The sequence below is a fragment of the Marmota flaviventris genome, chromosome 3 (assembly GCF_047511675.1).
Source record: "Marmota flaviventris isolate mMarFla1 chromosome 3, mMarFla1.hap1, whole genome shotgun sequence".
Classification (NCBI taxonomy): Eukaryota; Metazoa; Chordata; class Mammalia; order Rodentia; family Sciuridae; genus Marmota; species Marmota flaviventris.
Genome location: NC_092500.1, coordinates 67,880,815 through 67,898,472, shown reverse-complemented (window position 1 = coordinate 67,898,472; position 17,658 = coordinate 67,880,815). Strand labels below are relative to the sequence as shown.

At 37.3% G+C, this 17,658-nt stretch overlaps 1 protein-coding gene, 1 non-coding gene and 1 pseudogene across 2 annotated transcripts; 2 read left to right on the top strand and 1 right to left on the bottom strand.

The window, feature by feature from the left end:
* Positions 1–316: 316 nt before the first annotated feature.
* Positions 317–2,086, bottom strand: Lalba (lactalbumin alpha). Its single transcript, XM_027949727.1, has 4 exons — positions 1,954–2,086; positions 1,473–1,631; positions 923–998; positions 317–377 (listed from the first exon to the last, which is right to left on the bottom strand). Exons 1-4 carry the CDS (start codon positions 2,084–2,086, stop codon positions 317–319), a joined length of 429 nt encoding a protein of 142 aa, XP_027805528.1.
* A 1,377-nt stretch (positions 2,087–3,463) lies between these two features.
* Positions 3,464–17,226, top strand: LOC114103873 (large ribosomal subunit protein eL15-like; annotated as a pseudogene).
* On the top strand, positions 13,038–13,138 carry LOC114104084 (small nucleolar RNA U13). The gene has a single exon (XR_003584776.1). It is a non-coding gene; the product is annotated as a small nucleolar RNA U13 (small nucleolar RNA).
* Positions 17,227–17,658: the final 432 nt, after the last annotated feature.

The following is a 17,658-nucleotide window of genomic DNA, read 5'->3' as shown; positions in this document are numbered from 1 at the left end:
CCTATTTTCTCCCTTTTCCTGTAGGAAGAAAATACAACAAGGCATTCCAAATCAGGCCCTTTATTCAGGACAGAGGCAGGATCTGTTGCTGTAGTGAACATGCCATCAGGGGAACAGAGCAAGGATCTAAAGTCCAGTGCACCAGTCAGGCATCCCTGAAGAATAGTCCTCAAGAGTACAGTGGTGTCACAACAGGGTCCAGGGCTCAGAAACAAATCAGCTTCAGGAGGGTAGAAAGAGGTGAACTGAGGTAGCATTAGGGAAGAGGAGTTCCAGGAGCATAGAAAGGGTGGAACATGGCAAAGACAGCAGATTCTCACAACTTCTTACAGCTCCACTGTTCCAGATTATCAGAGCAGAGTGGTTTATGGGCCAACCTGGCAATGAAGAAAGGGACAAGGTGAGTTGACTCAAAATTCCATTTAGCCAAAAAGCTCCAGATATATAATCACTGAGCTGACCATATCTTGGCTCAAATTTCCTCAGGAGTACTGAGGTAGAAGAATATGCATGAGAATTACAGAATGACTTTCCTAGACAGATAGCAAGGGGTGCTATACCATCTTAGTGGGTAGGGTTCATTTGTTAAACCCAAGAGAACTGTAAGATTAGAAAAAAATATGCAATGATAACAGGGATTAATTTATGATATAGGATTAAAAAAGTGGAATAGAAATCCAAGGCCAGGTAAAGGGAGGCCAGGGTATCAACCTTCCACTAGGGAGACCCCTTATTAGGAAAGCTGTTAGAAGTGCAGCAAAGGAAGCTTAAAAAGTGAAACTTGAGTCTGTTAGATGAGTTTTGTTTAGGAGACTATATTCTAGATTAAATGACCAGGAGATCTAGAATGAAGAAAGTGGCAATGGGCTAAAATGGAAGAGGAAGGGGGTAGAAGGAGGCAAAAAATAGGATGGGGATTCACCAATAGTCAATTCCTTTTTGATCCAGGATCTTCTTGGCACACATTTTGTCATCAGTAAGGTCATCATCCAGGAACTCTGGCAGGAATTGGAAGGAAAGAATGAGAGAGATGAGAAGTACTACCCAGGAAAGTAATGAGTTCCTCTTTTCCTTGGATCCAGTGGATCTTGTTCTATGAACTGAAGGCTTGTGCCTGACTTTGTATATGAAAAGGCCAATACAGTAATGCCTCTCCATGGGTAGGGATTTCCTTCATTTCCCTGGGACATCTCTAGAGAAATCATCAATTTCATTAACTGATACCCTGAGAATGCAGAATATAAAACTTTAAAACTCCCAGACAGCTTAGATTTTCTATCCCCTGGACTATCTTGGGACTTCGTGATCATGAAAAATGCAAACAACCTCTTACTTATCATAATCACTTTAAGTCACACAGTTTTTGTGAATTCCAACCAAGGCAGTGAAGCCAAAGGTATAGTTAACACCAACAAGGTTATCCCAGGGGCAGGCTCCAAAAAAACAGAGGAACAGGGTAAAAGGCTACTCACTGTCACAGGAGATGTCACAGAAGTTCCTTGACTGAGAATTCTGGCTACTCCCACACCAAAATTTATTACTGATTTGGAAGAGTCCATATTCTGTGCTGCCATTGTTTTTTACTATGGTTTGTGTATCATAACCACTGCTATGAAATATGATACAGACCCCTGAGGGAAATATGAGAAAGAGATATCACAGAAATGTTTAATATCAACATAATAAGACCTGTTCCATATGGAAAAAAAGACTTTCCAGCCAATTTCCAAAGATGGCAAAGCATAGGGTATCCTGATTAGATGAGAAAGAGAGTTCCTAAAAGGATCAGATAATGGGAGAAAAGAAGGATAGAAGAACAAATTGAATAAAAGAAGACACAAATAATAAAGAATATAATAAATTTTAGTTAATTAATCAAAAGTGGAGGATAAAAAAGTGGATGGAGGAGAGACAAATGAAAACTAGGATGAAGAAAGGAAATGGGGAACTCACATTCAGGCATAGTGATGCCTCCATAGCCATCCATGTCTTTCAGAACCTCGGACAGCTCACATTTTGTATATAGCTTGGCCTGCATGGCAGGGAACAAGATGCTCATCAAGAACAGAGAGACAAAGGACTTCATTTTGGCTGCCCTCAAGAACCTGAAATAGGGGCACCACTTAGCTTCACCTCCTTTTATGTATGTAGAAAATCTCAGGAGCCCTGGCACCAAGCCCTGTATCCAGGAAGAGGATGAAGAGAGATTAGTCATGCCAAGACCAGAAACACTGAACCTGCCAGCTTCCTTCCATAATTTTATCCTTTTCCTTCCCTTCCCCCAATATCTAGTCAATACCAAGTATTGTTCTCTGCCAACAGAGAGTTCCAAACATGATCCTGTTTCCTATTTGGCTGTGCTTATCCCTTTGTTTCTTGTAGGGTTAGTTCTAGGAAGCAGGATATCCATGGCCTACTTTAAGAACAGAGAGGGATTTAGGGTCAATACAAGTGAGGCAATCAGAAAATGCAGCTCCTCTCTTCCAACTAAAGGCACACAGAATTGGAAATGTAGTATATGCTATCACATTCCAGGCACTTGTCTGGTCAACATAGCCATGGAATAAGGAATCCTTTGATATGTTGGTTGATGGATGAGAGCTCAGAAATAAGGATAGAACATAAGAACATAGACTATGAGAATAAAACATAATTTGGTTTCCAAGACTTCCTATTTAGGAAGGTGAATAATTTGAAAAGCATGTATGAAAATATCATCCCATGAGCTATCATCAGGTTCTCCACCCGCAATCACCACTGCCATAAATAAATAGATACCACACTTCTATTAATTAAGACAATGTGTCAAGCCAAGACTAATAGCTTGTTATAGTTTTACTCATAGATATGGATAGAAGTTATAGATAACCTCAGAGTTGGTCATAGAAAGTTAGAAAGAGGTGAACCCAAGACAGTGAGGAGATTGGACTTTACGCACTTTAAGACTGGACAAAGAATTATCTGAAGGCTGTAAAACAAGTTCCTAAATCTAAGCTATAAAGTGAATATCCCCGAGGAAGTAGAGTGGAGGTATTAGTTTTGAATAATTCTTTAAATTTACTGATATCAAGCTTTATGCTGTGGTGGCAGTCCCCTCCTTCATACCAGGGCTTATATTCTTTATCCCAATTTTTTACATTTTAGGGGGGATTCATCCCAGCCATACTATTTAAGATTTACAAACTGTAAGTCTTCCATATTTCTATCATTTACAAGTCTTCAGAGTCAGAAAAATTCTTCTCCTTTTCATCCCATCTTCTATACTCTGGATAATCAGCGTCTGAAGTGGCATGAGTGAAACTAGTGCAGAGGATGTGAGATAAGAGATAAGCAGGAAAAACTGATAGAAAAGAGATGCATGTTCAGAAATGCAGCGAAAGTGCTGCCTCTGCTTTTCTCCTCCATTCTACCCCAAACATTGAAAGGGTGGATGACAAGAACAGAAACAAGTTTTGTCAGGAATATGGCTACAGATGAGAGGATGACCTTCAGCCACGTGGGAGAGGGTCAGTTAAGAAATGCTAGTCCTGAGGACTTGTCAATAATGGAGTCTGGTGTAAAACACCTCTTTCCCTGGCTTATGGACTAAGTACCTATGACAGAATAAACCAGGGGCTCAGGGTATCAGTAATCACAGGGCCTTTCTACACTTTCTGTCAAGTCAAGACCTAAGGCAACTACCTGCTTGCCTATAATTTGATTATATCTCTGCCCTTCCCTGTAAGCAATAAAAGGCAGCATACAGGCCAGAAAAGAAAACAAATGTACCTCAGGCAAGAGGAACCATTATTTCTCTAGAAATATTTGTCAAACAGGGTATCTGGGTCATCTGAAAAAGAGGCTAGAAGATGTCTAATAGGAATAGTTGCAAACATTCAGAAAAAGATTTAGATTCTTGGAGATAGTCCAAAGGAGAACAACAAACAATGATCATAGCACTGAAAGAGGAAGTATAGAGAAAGACGTCAGCACAGCTAATGGAGGAATGTTCCTGCCCAAATCTCCCTCCCTTTAGAGGTTTAGTTAGGGTCCTCTGCTTGGAGGATGAAATCTAAATCAAAATAATGAAGAGGTGTTTACAACATCCTTTCCTAGCTTTTCTCAAAAATACATTAGTAGAATAGGTTCATTCTCTCAAGTGCTGTGATAAAAATCAGGTTTCTAAAAACAGTAATCATCTTTTGGGAGGACTTTTAGAAATCAAGGAAACAGAAGCTTCTGCTTCAAAATATATTGCCATCTACAACCTGTTTATAGGAGAGTGGTAGCTTATTGAGAGAGCCTAGGGCTATCATTTGGAGGGAGCATCTTGAGGACCATGATAATATGGATAACTACTTCTTACAGTCAGTATACTTACCATGTTCTACTTCATCCCACAACTCAGGAAAACTATCACTAGGTAGACGAAAAGGTTAGATCTTGGACTTGAAACCCAAATTTTACACAAATGCTTAATTGTACTAGAGTTAAATCAATTAAGATTTGAAGAAGTGATTTCTACTAGCACTTTTATTTTTTGGCTGCTTGTAAAAAAGTAATTTCAAAGCGTTTCATAGATTCACATTATAGTTCCACAATGAAGCCCTGCTCTCAATTTATGTAATCTTGTTTTTAAATTATTTGAATTGCTGCTTCTATAACCGCTTTTTGCATGCATGTTTGTGTGTGTTGTGTGTGTGTGTGTGTGTATGCGCACACTCATATTTGACTGGGGATTGAACCCAAAAGTACTCTACTACTGAATAACATCCCCAACCCTTTTTATTTATTTATTTTGAGACACGACCTTGCTAGATTGCCCAAGCTGGCTTTGAACTTGTGATCCTCCTGCCTCAGTCTCCCCATCCAACTGGAATTATAGGAGTTCACCACTGAACCCAGCTATTTTATGCTTAAATGAACCATTAATTCACTTGTATGAGTTGGGAATAGTACCAACAAAAAATGCAAACATGTACATTTAAATTACAATACATAACTTATTTTAAAATATACTAACTAAAATGATTTTTACCTTTTTAATTGAATGTTAGCTAAAACAAACATACATCTAATTACCAAGAAGGTAATGAAATTTCTGTGCAAATCTTAATATATTTTTTTATTTTTAAATTATAAAATTCTTGCTTTTAAATAAACATATCTTTACATAATTTTACATCAACATCTTTAATAGAAACTTACAATTTTTTATTTTTGGTTAATGTTGTACATTTTCCTTTCCTTTGTGGATGGGCTTCCCTCTCCCTCCTCACTTCTCCCCTGTCTCACATTATCCAATTAACCTATATTAACAATCTATATATTAACAATATATCTGTCCATGTTGCTATTAATTATTGTACATATATACATATATGTGTGTGTGTGTATATATATATATATATATATATATATATATATATATATATATAATTTTGCAATCATATTCAGTTCAAAATTTTTAATCCATCTGCAATTCTGTCCAGGTTCCCTGTTCTGTTCAAATTCCATATTTGTCTATTCTAACACCAATGCCTTACTGATTTAATTGCAGTGGTATTTTAGTATGTTCTATCTGGTATGGCAAGTTTTCCTTGTTATTATCTTTTTCTTAGCAGATGAATAAAATCTTTTATTTTCAAAAAACTATTAAAACTACACAGAAGTTTTGAAAATGTTGTAATAACCTCAACATACCCTCCCTGTGCCTTCACCTACTGTCAACATTCTACCATATTTGCTTCTTCTCTTATAATACTATTATTCTTTTTAAAAATATGATTATCTATTTCAATTCAATTTCTGTATAAATTTTAACATATTTTATCTAATTTCCACCAAAAACCTGTTGAAATTCAAATTGAAATTACACACAATATACATAATTACTTTTTTTAAATAGCTTTTTTAAAGTCAAAATTTTAGCCTCAATATATGTGTTTTCCTTTATTCAGGTCAGCTCTTCATACAGATTCAGTGCCTTTTTATTAAATTTTTTCTTAAATATGTGGCACTTTTTGTTTTCAAATATGAAATATAGTCCTCTTTCCATTTCTAGGAACTTATAAGTAGTATAGGAAACAAGTACTTTTTCAAATGTACCTTCTACATGGCCACCTTGACAATATATCATAAATTTTATTGTTTTGGGACTTATAAGTATACAATTATATTATCTCCAAAAGTGACAGTTAAGCTCATTCTTTTAGTTCTTTGACATCTGGCAAAGAGAAACTACCAGAAGAGCTGCCTTCTTCTGCAATTGCTCATGGCATAAAATAATTCACCATAACCGTAATGTTCTCCCATGAGAATATAAAACCATTGGCCTGTTCTCACTCAAATCTGAAGTTCATGTTTACATAACCACATCCAGTCAAGGAAATGCCAAAGTAAATGCAAGCAGAATGTAGTATAAGCTTATAAAAATTTCCTTGGAGGTTCTTAAAATTCCTACAGATTAAGTTAATGAAATATCTCAAAAATATTTACAAAATACACAAATAAATAAGCCATCATGAGTTTAAGTTGGGAGAAGAGAACTTCCCTCTGCTGAAGACAGCCACCTTGCCCAAAGTCATATCTACTTCCCAGGAACAATCCAGATCCAAAAGTTGGATGATGTAGGTAGAGAATCTTATCCCCTCTGCCTCAGTGGAGGACAATTCTTCAGGGTCATCCCAGATCCAGAGGCCCTTATGGAATCAACTGAAGCTTTTGTTATGAAGGCAGCACAATTCAACTTCTGGCTAATCCTGCTTCAATCCCATTCTGTAGGTGTTGAGACAAAATACATTCCCAGTAAACTTCCTGCAGCATATCTCCATCTCAGAATCTGTTATCCAGGGAACCTAACCTAAAACAGTTGGTTGTCAGGAGTAGTCCAAGAAATCAGACTATAAAATGGGATTTGGATCATATCCTGTAAGACTGGTATACCATCTTCTGTAATAATATACATGACAATTATATGGCGCTGTATCTCTGATAGAATTCATGGACCTGGGACCCATGATGAAGATGTAAAACTTTCCTCTTCATTATTGCTCCAAGTGACCTGTTTTAGGAATTGTATGCCCTTTTCTTACAACTTAAAGCTCTGTGGGTAAGAGGTTTTAGTTCCCAGGTCCAAAATATTTGGTGGGAGTCCCACTAAACTTCAAGCTACAGCTGCCATCAGGATACTCTTTGCTTCTCATGCCAAGAAACTAACAGGCACAAAAGAGTCATCATCCTGGGAGGAATGACTGAGCCTAATCATCAGATGAGGAACAAGGAAGAATATCTTTGGCACCCAGGTGATTCACTGTGGTATATCTTAGAATTCCCTTGCCTGATTTTTGGGGAGTGAGGGGGTGCTGGGGATTGAACCCAGAGTTGCTTTATCACTAAGCTATATTAGGAGCCCTTTTTATTTTTTTTTCTTTTGAGACAGGGTCTCACTAAATAACTTAGGGCCTTGCTAAATTGCTGAGGCTGGCCTTAAACTTGTGACCCTCCTGCCCAGCCTCCTGAGTAACTGGGATTACAAGTAAGTCCATCACACCCAGCTCCTGGCCCAATTTTGACTATAAATTACGAACACAGAAATCCTGACTGAGAAGGGCAAGGAGATCAGGGTTTTAGACTCTTCAGAATTGAGGATATGAGTCAGACCACCACATAGGCCACCTAGACCAGCAGAGTTATTACCCAAGGATGAGAAGAATCTGGAATGAGTAGTAGAGGAAGAAGACAATGAGTATCATTTGCAGCCCAGAGACCAGCTAAAACAATAAGAGCTGCAACTTATTCCACGAAACCTCTTTTAAGTTTCCTCATAAAAAGACATCAATAAAATCATGAATTAGCAGCTCCCAGGAGCTGTACAAAAAATTGGATCCAAGCAGTACAGAGATGAACTAGAATGGACGCTCTTGTACACTAAGTGGATTCCCTCCACCCCTTTCAGGATTAGAGCACTCAGTGCCCCAGTACTGATAGCACTCAGCTGAATCTTTCTGATAGGCCCTATGCCTCAATAAAAAACAACTCTCCAGGGTCACCTCAGCTCCACAACTTTCTGTAAGATTTGCCGGGCACTCTATTGTGACTGGATTGTAGTTCAATTTGCCCCTTCCTTCAACTCCCACCACCACCCCCACCACCCCCCACTGTCTTTGATTCCAATAGCATTTTCCAGTGTTAAACAAAAATTATGGGAGACCTTTTCTAAACTAAGTTCCTGCTCGAGGCCCCAACAGACCATATCAAACCAAAATGCCACATAATCAAATTGAAAGTTTCAGGAAGGAGATAGATCCAAGAACAGACTAGTTTTTCCTGAAAACAGAAGATTCCAGTCTGCCCACATCAGAATACTGAGGAAGTTCTCTCTCCAAAAAAGTAATATGAAGTAAAATGATGGTAATTGTTTTAGTCAGCTTTTTTACTGCTGAGACTGAAAGACCTAATCAGAACAAATGTAAAAAAAGGAAAGATATATTCAAAGGTTTTAGTCCATAGAAGGCCGGCTCCACTCCTGGTGAAGCAAAACATCATGGTGGAAGAGTGTGGCAGAGGAAAGCAAATCACATGATAATCAGTAAGCAGAGAGAGAGGGATCTCCACTCCCCAGATACAAATATATGCCCCAAAGTCATGCCCCCAATTCCCACTTCCTCCAGCCACACCCCACCTGCCCTCAGTTACCACTTAATTAATCTCTATCAGGGGATTAATTCACTGATTGGGATAAGACCCAATCATTTCTCCTTTGAACCTTCTTGCATTGTTTCACACATGAGCTTTTGGGGGACACCTCAAATCTAAACCATAACAATAACCAATTGTTTTTTCCATCATGCTACTTCCTTGGTTTCATCTTTACAACCCGATTTTCTGCCATTGCCCAGGGGAGTTCTCCTTCTTTTTTATAAAACAAAAGCTGCCCTGTTTCTCACATCATAAATAAAATCCAACTAGATCTATAGCTAAACTTTTTATAATTTTTGTCTTCTGACACTAGTAAACTTGCACACCAATCTCGAGTTTGAAGTCTGTTCCCCAGGGGAAATGACCTGTAAGGAAAAATAGTAACAAAAATGTCTACTTTTTGGAGTTAGATATTTGAAACAGAGAAACAGAGACAAGGTACAGAAATGTAGGTGATGGCATACTACTTGTGATTGCCATCTAAAATGGGGACTGGGAGCCAGGCGGGATGGCACATACCTGGAATCCCAGAGACTCTGAAGAAGGAAAATTGCAAGTTCAAGGCCAGCCTTAGCAATCTATCCAGGCCCTAAGCAACTTTCTCAAATTTCTTAAGAAAATAAAAAGGATTAGAGATGTGACTCAGTGAAAAAGCGTCCCTGGGTTCAATACCCAGTACCAAAAAATAATAATAATAATAATAAAATGGGAGCAGAGAAATCTCATGCAACTGAGTCCTCAACCTCAACAATCTGTGCTATCTCCAGGTAGACAGCAGAAATTGGGATTCAGTCCGTGTTCCGCAGAATTAAAGAATTAACACCACAGAACAACAGGTAAGAAAGAGACAGGAGTTTTATTAAAAGGAGAGTGGAAGAGAGAAGCTTTGGACTCTCAGCGTGGTACATGGGAGGGGCAAGATTGCCACCTTGGTCTCTCCTTTAAAGTCACTTGAGGGGAAGTCAAATGACCTCTTGTAACCCATCCTTGAGATTTTAATAGGCTCAGGCTGAGTTGCATAATTGTTTTTTGTGCAAATGGAATCTTATATCCCTTTTGGGAAATAAACGTTGCTTGACACACTGGAGCATTCCTCAAAAGGCGGAGCATACCTCAAATTGTGATCCGGAGAGCCATCCTCCTTATCAACCCCTCACCATCCTTTCCTGCTCTGACTGCCTATTTCCCCTACCTCAGTAGTATCAGAATTGGGTTCAGTGTCTGTAGTGTTATGTTGAGTGACTATGTGAGACAGAAGAGAGAGAAAAAACGTTTTTTTTCTTCCCAAAATGGAAAAAAAAATTCAGTCGTTATAATTTAATTCATTGAAAGAAAAAGGGTAGAAATTACACGACTACCCAAGTCATTTTTAAAAATGTGTTTTATAAAATTCAACATCCATTCATTATTTTTAAGAACAACTACTAACAAACATAGAATAAAATGAAACATCTCCAACCAGACAAGCAGTATTTACAAACACCTACAGCAAACATCTACATACTGATAAAATCTTGAAAAGCTTCCCTTTAAAATCATGAACACCAAAATGACTGATATATCCCATTTTATCAGCATTGTACCAGAGCTCCAAGGAAATGAAGTTAGGCAAGAAAAGGATAAACACTATGAAATTAAGGAGGGAAAAAACTGACTCTATTCTTAAATGAGTGTATACATAAAATCTAGAATTCCAATAGACAAACTATTGAAATTAATAATAAAGCTTAAGTTGGGTGTGGTGGCGCACAACTGTAATCACAGCTAATTGCAAGACTGAGGCAGAAGGATCACAAGTTCGAGGCCAGCCTGGATAACTTAGGGAGCTCCTGTCTCAAAATAAAAAATAAAAAGGACTGGCGATATAGTCCAGTGGTAGAGCATTTGTCTACCATGCATGAGGCCAGCCCTGGGTTCTATCCTCAGTGAAAAAAGGAGGAGGACAGAAGGAAGAGGAAAGAAAGAGGAAGGCAAAGAGAAAGTAGAAGGAGAAAGTTTGGCAAGGTTGCTGGGTATAAAATCAATATACAAAAATCAATTTTATTTCTATATACCAACAGTTAAAGAATAAAATTTTAAAGAATTACCAATTACTTAATCATCACAATTTTAAACTACATGAATGCCCACAGTGAAAGATACATAAACCTTCTATGACCCCCCATTGAGATATACAAAATAATGAGATACATATTACATTACTGTCTGGGAAGAGTTAACATTGTAAAGATGCAAATTATCCCCAAACTGAGCTACAGATTCAAAGCAATCACAGTTAAAATTTCAACATCTTTTTAATGCAACGTGACCATGTATTTATAAAATTAAATGGAAATACGTTAAGCCAAGAATAGCCTAGAATACCATCAAAGAACTAGGTAAGATTTCTTGTTCTACCAGATATCAAGACTTAATATGAAACAATCTTAATTAATATATTGTTATTAATGCAAATATATAAATTAATAATAGACCAATGGAACATAACAGAATAACCAGAAACATACCTACACATTTATAGACCTAGATTTATGATTAAAGTAACATTGAAGACCAACAGGGAAAGAACAGATTTTTCAATAAATTGTTCTAGGCAATATAATAATCATACAGGGAAAATAAAGAAATATGAGCTCTTCATTACAATATAAACACAGATCAATTGCAAATAGATTCATGGCTAAAAGTAAAAAGTAAAGTAAAATATTTAGGTGAAAATAAAGAAAGGGCCGGGGTTGTGGCGCAGTGGTAGAGCACATGCCTAGCATGCATGAGGCATTGGGTTTGATCCCCGGCACCACATAAAAATAAACAAATAAAATAAAGGTATTATGTCCATCTACAACTAAAAAGATATTTTAAAAAAAGAAAGAAAATAAAGAGATCTATGACTTCAGAGTAAGCAAAACTCTGAATACGTGACCATATATTTATAAAATTAAGTGGAAAACACTTTTCCAATGCCAACTTCTAATGCCATCAAAAAATATATCATGATAAGTCTACTCACATTGAAATATGAACTTTGGTTCAACAAAAGATACTATAAAAAGTCACAAAATAAACAGAGATATGTGTAACTAATATAAAGACTTAAAATTTATATTTAGAATATATATGGAACTCATAAACAAAAGACAGAAAGTTGGGCAGAGGTTGTAGCTCAGTGATAGAGCACTTGCCTACCATGTGTGAGGCATTGGGTTCAATACTCAGCACCACATAAAAATAAATAAATAAAATAAACATATTGTGTCCATCTACAACTAAAAAAAAAAAATTAAGAATACAGAAACCTCCACAAAAAAAATGAATGAAAAGCTTGAGCTAGCACTTCACAAAACGGAAATCCAAGTAGCCAATAAAAATATCAAGGTGGATTCAACTTCATTAGTAATCAGATAAATTTAAATTAACATCTCCATGTGCTACTACTATGCATCTACCAGATTAGCCAAAAAACTAAAAATCTGACAAAACTAATATAATAAGGACTATTATGTCTTCTGGAAGGAGAAAAATTTGTGCAACTACATTGGAAAACATGTTGGCATTACCTAGTAAATAAGAAAATATGAAAGTTGTGGGATGGGGATGTGGCTCAAGCAGTAGCGCGCTCGCCTGGCATGCGTACAGCCCGGGGTTCGATCCTCAGCACCACATACAAACAAAAATGTTGTGTCCACCAAAAACTAAAAAATAAATATTAAAAAAAAATTTCTCTCTCTCTCTCTCTCTCTCTCTCTCTCTCTCTCTCTCTCTCTCTCTCTCTCTCTCAAAATAAAATAAAATAAAAAGAAAGTTGTAGGACCTAGAAGTTTCACTCCTACATTTGCAAACTAAAGAAATTCATGCACATGTCCCAGGATACTTATCGAATAAACATAGACCAGTAGAGTAAATAGGAATTTGGAGGATTGAAAAGAGAGAAGTGAAGGTAAAGGGGAGATAATGAGCAGTGAAATTGTTCAAACAATATTATGCCTACGTACAAATGTTTCACAATGAATCCCACTGTTTTATAATTATAATGCATCAATAAAAAAGAAAAAAACTTTTCATGCCTATGATGTTGGTAATCCCCCAAAATATTAATGACCCAATGTGTATTAAGAGTGTAATGGATATCAGGGCATAGTCGTACATGCCTGTAATCCCAGCGACTCAGGAGGTTGAGGCAGGTACAATTCAAAGCTTAGCCTCAGCTACTTAGCAAGACCCTCAGCAACTTGGTGAGACCCTGTCTCAAAATAAAAAATAAAAAAGGACTGGGGACTTAACTCAGTGGTAAAGTACTATAGGTTCAATACTCAGTACCAAAAAAAAAAAAAGAGGGAAAAAGGAAGTATAATGGGCATATCTTTTTGTGGTTCATAAGGGTGGTGACTGGGTTTTCACAACACTGTATGAGATGTGCCTCCATCAAATCTTGTTACATCAGCACATCACCCATCTGTTGTAAAGTAATATTCATAAAAAAATTTTTAAAGAGTTAAATCAAGCCAGTCATGGTGACATATAACTGTAATCCCAGCAGCTCAGGAGGCTGAGACAAGGATCTCATGTTCAAAGCCAGCCTCAGCAACAGCGAGGCACTAAGCAACTCAATGAGACCCTGTTTCTAAATAAAACACAAAATAGGGCTAGGGATGTGGCTCAGTCATCAAGTGCCCCTGAGTTCAATCCACAGTATCCACCCCCACCAAAAATCAATAAATTGTGGTACAAGTCTCACTATAGAATACAGCACCAAAAATGAAAAAGCTGTGAAGATTCAGGTCATAAATAATTTTGAACAAAATAACTCAATTCAAAAAAGAAGGCACACAGAGAGACTCAATTTTGGATAGAAAGCAAGGAAGACAAGTTATATTTGCATGCATGCATAGCTAAGTTGTAAATTGTAAAGATATGTAAGGAAGGGCTGGGGATGTGGCTCAAGCGGTAGCACGCTGGCCTGGCATGCATGCGGCCCGGGTTCGATCCTCAGCACCACATACAAACAAAGATGTTGTGTCCGTGGAAAACTAAAAAATAAATATTAAGAAGTTCTCTCTCTCTCTCTCTCTCTCTCTCTCTCTCTCTCTCTCTCTCTCTCTCAAAAAAATAAATTTAGGGGGGAGGGTGGAGGATGGGAAAGGCAGCGGAGCACAACAGACACTAGTATGGCAATATGTAAATCAATGGATGTGTAACTGATGTGATTCTGCAATCTGTGTATGGGGTGAAGGTGGGAGTTCATAACCCACTTGAATCAAAGTGTGGAATATGATATGTCAAGAAATTTGTAATGTTTTGAACAACCCAAAATAAAAAATTAAAAATAAAAAAAAAAGTTGAAACCTAAAAAAAAAGAAATAAGTGTGGGAATTGTGCTCTATATGTGTAATATGAATTGAAATGCATTTTGCTGTCATGTATAACAAATTAGAATAAATAAATAAATTTAAAATTTAAAAAAAAATAAAAAAATAAATTTAAAAAAAAAACAATATTTGTAAAAAAAAAAAAAAAAAAAAAAAGATATGTAAGGAAGATAATTACCATATAAGTGAGGATAGTGATTATATCTGGGAATGAAGAGGGATGCAGTCAGGAAGGGGCCTTCTGGCAGTCTAGTTGCATTCTATTTATTGGTCTGAGTACTTGTTAAATAGATGTTCAGTTTATAACATTTGATTAAAAATCACACTAACATTTTATGCTCAATTCTATATTTGTATTGTATTTCACATTCATTCATATATTGTCCCTTCTTTAAAGTCAGTTTTTAGAGACTTAATGTGTTCCTTTAAATATGCTGTTTCACTGTTTCTTTGTATATTATTGTTTATTGTTGAGACTAGCATTTGAAAACCAATTACTGTTCCTAGTTTTTGATGTCTGCTTTTATACAGGAGGACTTTCTCCATGCAGCCCCATTAGAGAATCTCGATCCCCTTCAAGCCTTTTCTGAGGATTCATGTTTTCTGAGTTCATATATGATATCTCCTAATTGGAGAGATTGGCTTGTTTTTACTTAGGAGATCTTCTTTGTATGTGTCTGTGATACTGGAGCTTCTTGGTGGTATAGAAAATTGTTGTACTGGTGCTGGGGTTACAGCTCAGTGATAGAGCACTTGCCTGGCATGTGTAAGGCCCTGGGCTCAATCCCCAATGCCCACAAAAGAGAGAGGAAAGTTGCTGTACTGGAGTTCCACCTAGTGTCAGTCTATGATGACTGCAAGACTGGTGCTGGACCAAACCACATTGATTGCCTTTGTTCTTAATCATCCACAATCGAAGCCCTGTTCCTGTCAATGCTGAGTTTAGGCAATACAGAAACCAAGCCCACAGCAGCACCCCAAAAATTCAGAATGTTGGAAGTACATTTCATTCCTTTCGCCTTCCAGGAAAAAGTGAGGAGCTAGTCGTTTTCTCCTGATCCTGCTGTGCCACCTTAGTTAAAAAGACTCTGGTAAGTGAATGCTGGAAATTTTCTTACTAGACTTTGATGGTTTGGCTTCGAGATAACATTTGGTACACGAACCTCTTAACTGGTTTCTGGATTTTTCACAATGGTAATTGGTTTACGTAGTATTAAATCCATGTTTTTGGGGAGGAAAGAAGGCCCAGAGTTTCCTCTTCTGCCACTTGCTGTTGTCCTTTGTTGCTCTATTTTGCCCTAGTGAATGGTCACATTCATCTACTTCTTTGTATTTGTTTTATTTAATGGTGGGTATGATAGATGTTCTGTTGTTGAGTGTCTGGATTTTGTTAACTTCCTTTAAAGAGTTTTGGCTTTGTATTTATAGACAGTTAATATACTTGAGGTTTCAGTTGAATCTTTATATCTAAGCTTTGTTAGGACAGATTCAGATCATCCTTTATTCTTAGGATAATTAATCGCTATTCCTGAGGTGTGGCCTTTCTGAGGTACTTACTGAATGCTTCAGATTTTCCATGAGATTTCTTGACTGTAGTTTGTTGGAATTCAAGTCTCTCCTACTCTCTACGAATTCCAGTAGTTTCCTAACTTACAGCTCCTAGTAATATTCAAAGTTTCATAGGAATTCCTCCTTATTCAGGTTCTAGAACTCCTTCTCTGCATAACTCGCTTTTCCTCTGCCCTACAAACTCAAGGCGTCTCTGCCTTCACAAACTGATTGCTCTCTTCAGTTCAGCAAAACAATCATGCTCTGTCCCTCCTAGAACCAAGATCTAGAAAGCATGTCAAGGCAGAAAACTGACATGATAGTAGAGTTCATCTCAATAGCTTCCCTTTTCTAAGGGATTACAATTCTGTTGCGTTTTTCAATAGCTAAAAACAGATATTTTATATATTTGGTCTATTTTGTAGTTGTTCTCAGCAGGAGGGCTGGTCATCGAAGGAAGTTGAAGACCTTTTCCCTGATTTTCAACTTTCTAAAACCTTGACTACCCTCTAAAGTCTAGAACATATCTCACTCTCTCCATTAAAATTTTTACTCCCTTCTTTGTAATTTCAATAAACTATGTAGCTCTTTTGTTATAGTTATTACATATTCGATACTGTACCATAGTTAATCTCCAGAGAGATCCCACATCTTACACATCAATAATGCCTAATATTGATGTTTATTTGTTGAACGAATAGGATACCCCCAAAAGATAATGTCTTCTTATGAGTGAACATAGATTAAAACAGAATAAATTACCTCCTAGCTTAGTGGAAGGTTAGAATATATATGGTTTAGGGTCCTTCTCAACTCAAGGCTTCAGTGGAAAAAAAATTGGCAAATTGTGCTACATTTACATAATGAATATTCTATGATGATTTTAAATAGATATATAAAGTTTATAACAAAATATTAGGTAAAATATTGGGATTCAAATTGTATACATGACAATTAAACCTATGTGAAAAAAAATGTACAGCCTTTCGGTCTGGTGGCAGCCATCGAGTAAGCCAAGACCAGGGCATACAAGTACATCTAGGAACTATGGAGGAAGGAGCAGTCAGATGTAACGCGCTTTCTTCTGAGGGTCTGCTGCTGGCAGTACCACAAGCTCTCTGCGCCCCACAGGGCTCCCTACCCCACTCGGCCAGATAAAGCGTGCAGACTGGGATACAGGTCAAGCAAGGTTATATCATATACAGGATTCCTGTGCGCCCTGGTGGCCGCAAACACACAGTTCCTAAGGGTGCCACTTTATGGCAAGCCTGTCCATCATGGTGTTAACCAGCTAAAGTTTTCTTGAAGCCTTCAGTCTGTTGCTGAGGAGGGAGCCAAACACCAGTGTGGGGCTCTGAGAGTCCTGAATTCTTATTGGGTTGGTGAAGATTCCACATACAAATTTTTTGAGGTTATCCTCATTGATCCACTCCATAAAGCTATCAGAAGAAATCCTGACATGCAATGGATCACCACACTAGCCCACAAGCACAGGGAGATGCCCAGCCTAACATCTGCAGGCCATAAGAGTCATGGCCTTGGAAAGGGCCACAAGTTCCACCACACTATTGGTAGTTCTTGCCATGAAGCTCTGAGAAGGCACGATACTCTCCAGCTCCACCATTACCGCTAATAGAATTATGATGTTTGTAAAGTTCATACCTAATAAGCAATTGGGGACAAAAAAAATAAAAAAATGTGCATATGAAATACTGGAAGAAAATATATTTTAAAATAATAAAGTCATCTTAATTCATATGTGCTGTTGACATGTGGCTTTTTTACCAAGACTAGTCTTAAAAATCAGTTGGTCTTACTATCTAATGATTTTCATGAAGGATGGTTTAGGATGATCAGTTATTCCAAAAAAAACTTTATTTTTATTTAATATCCTCCAACACTTTATTGAATTTAGTTAACAGCCTTATTAAGAGTATTAGTTCATGTCCTTACCTGCAATCTCATTTTGCAACTTCAGGGCTCACCAGGAAGTTTTAATGCTCATAGTGGGGTATTATAAGGGTGCTGTATTGAGACCTTGTTAATGACTGAGGCCATTGTTTGA

Coding starts and splice junctions, on each gene's coding strand:
- Lalba (XM_027949727.1), bottom strand. CDS start 2,086: ATGAAGTCCTTTGTCTCTCTGTTCTTGATGAGCATCTTGTTCCCTGCC. Junction 1,632..1,953: donor AGGCATCACTATGCCTGAAT/GTGAGTTCCCCA, acceptor TATTTCCCTCAG/GGGTCTGTATCATATTTCAT. Junction 999..1,472: donor CTGTGACATCTCCTGTGACA/GTGAGTAGCCTT, acceptor AATTCCTGCCAG/AGTTCCTGGATGATGACCTT.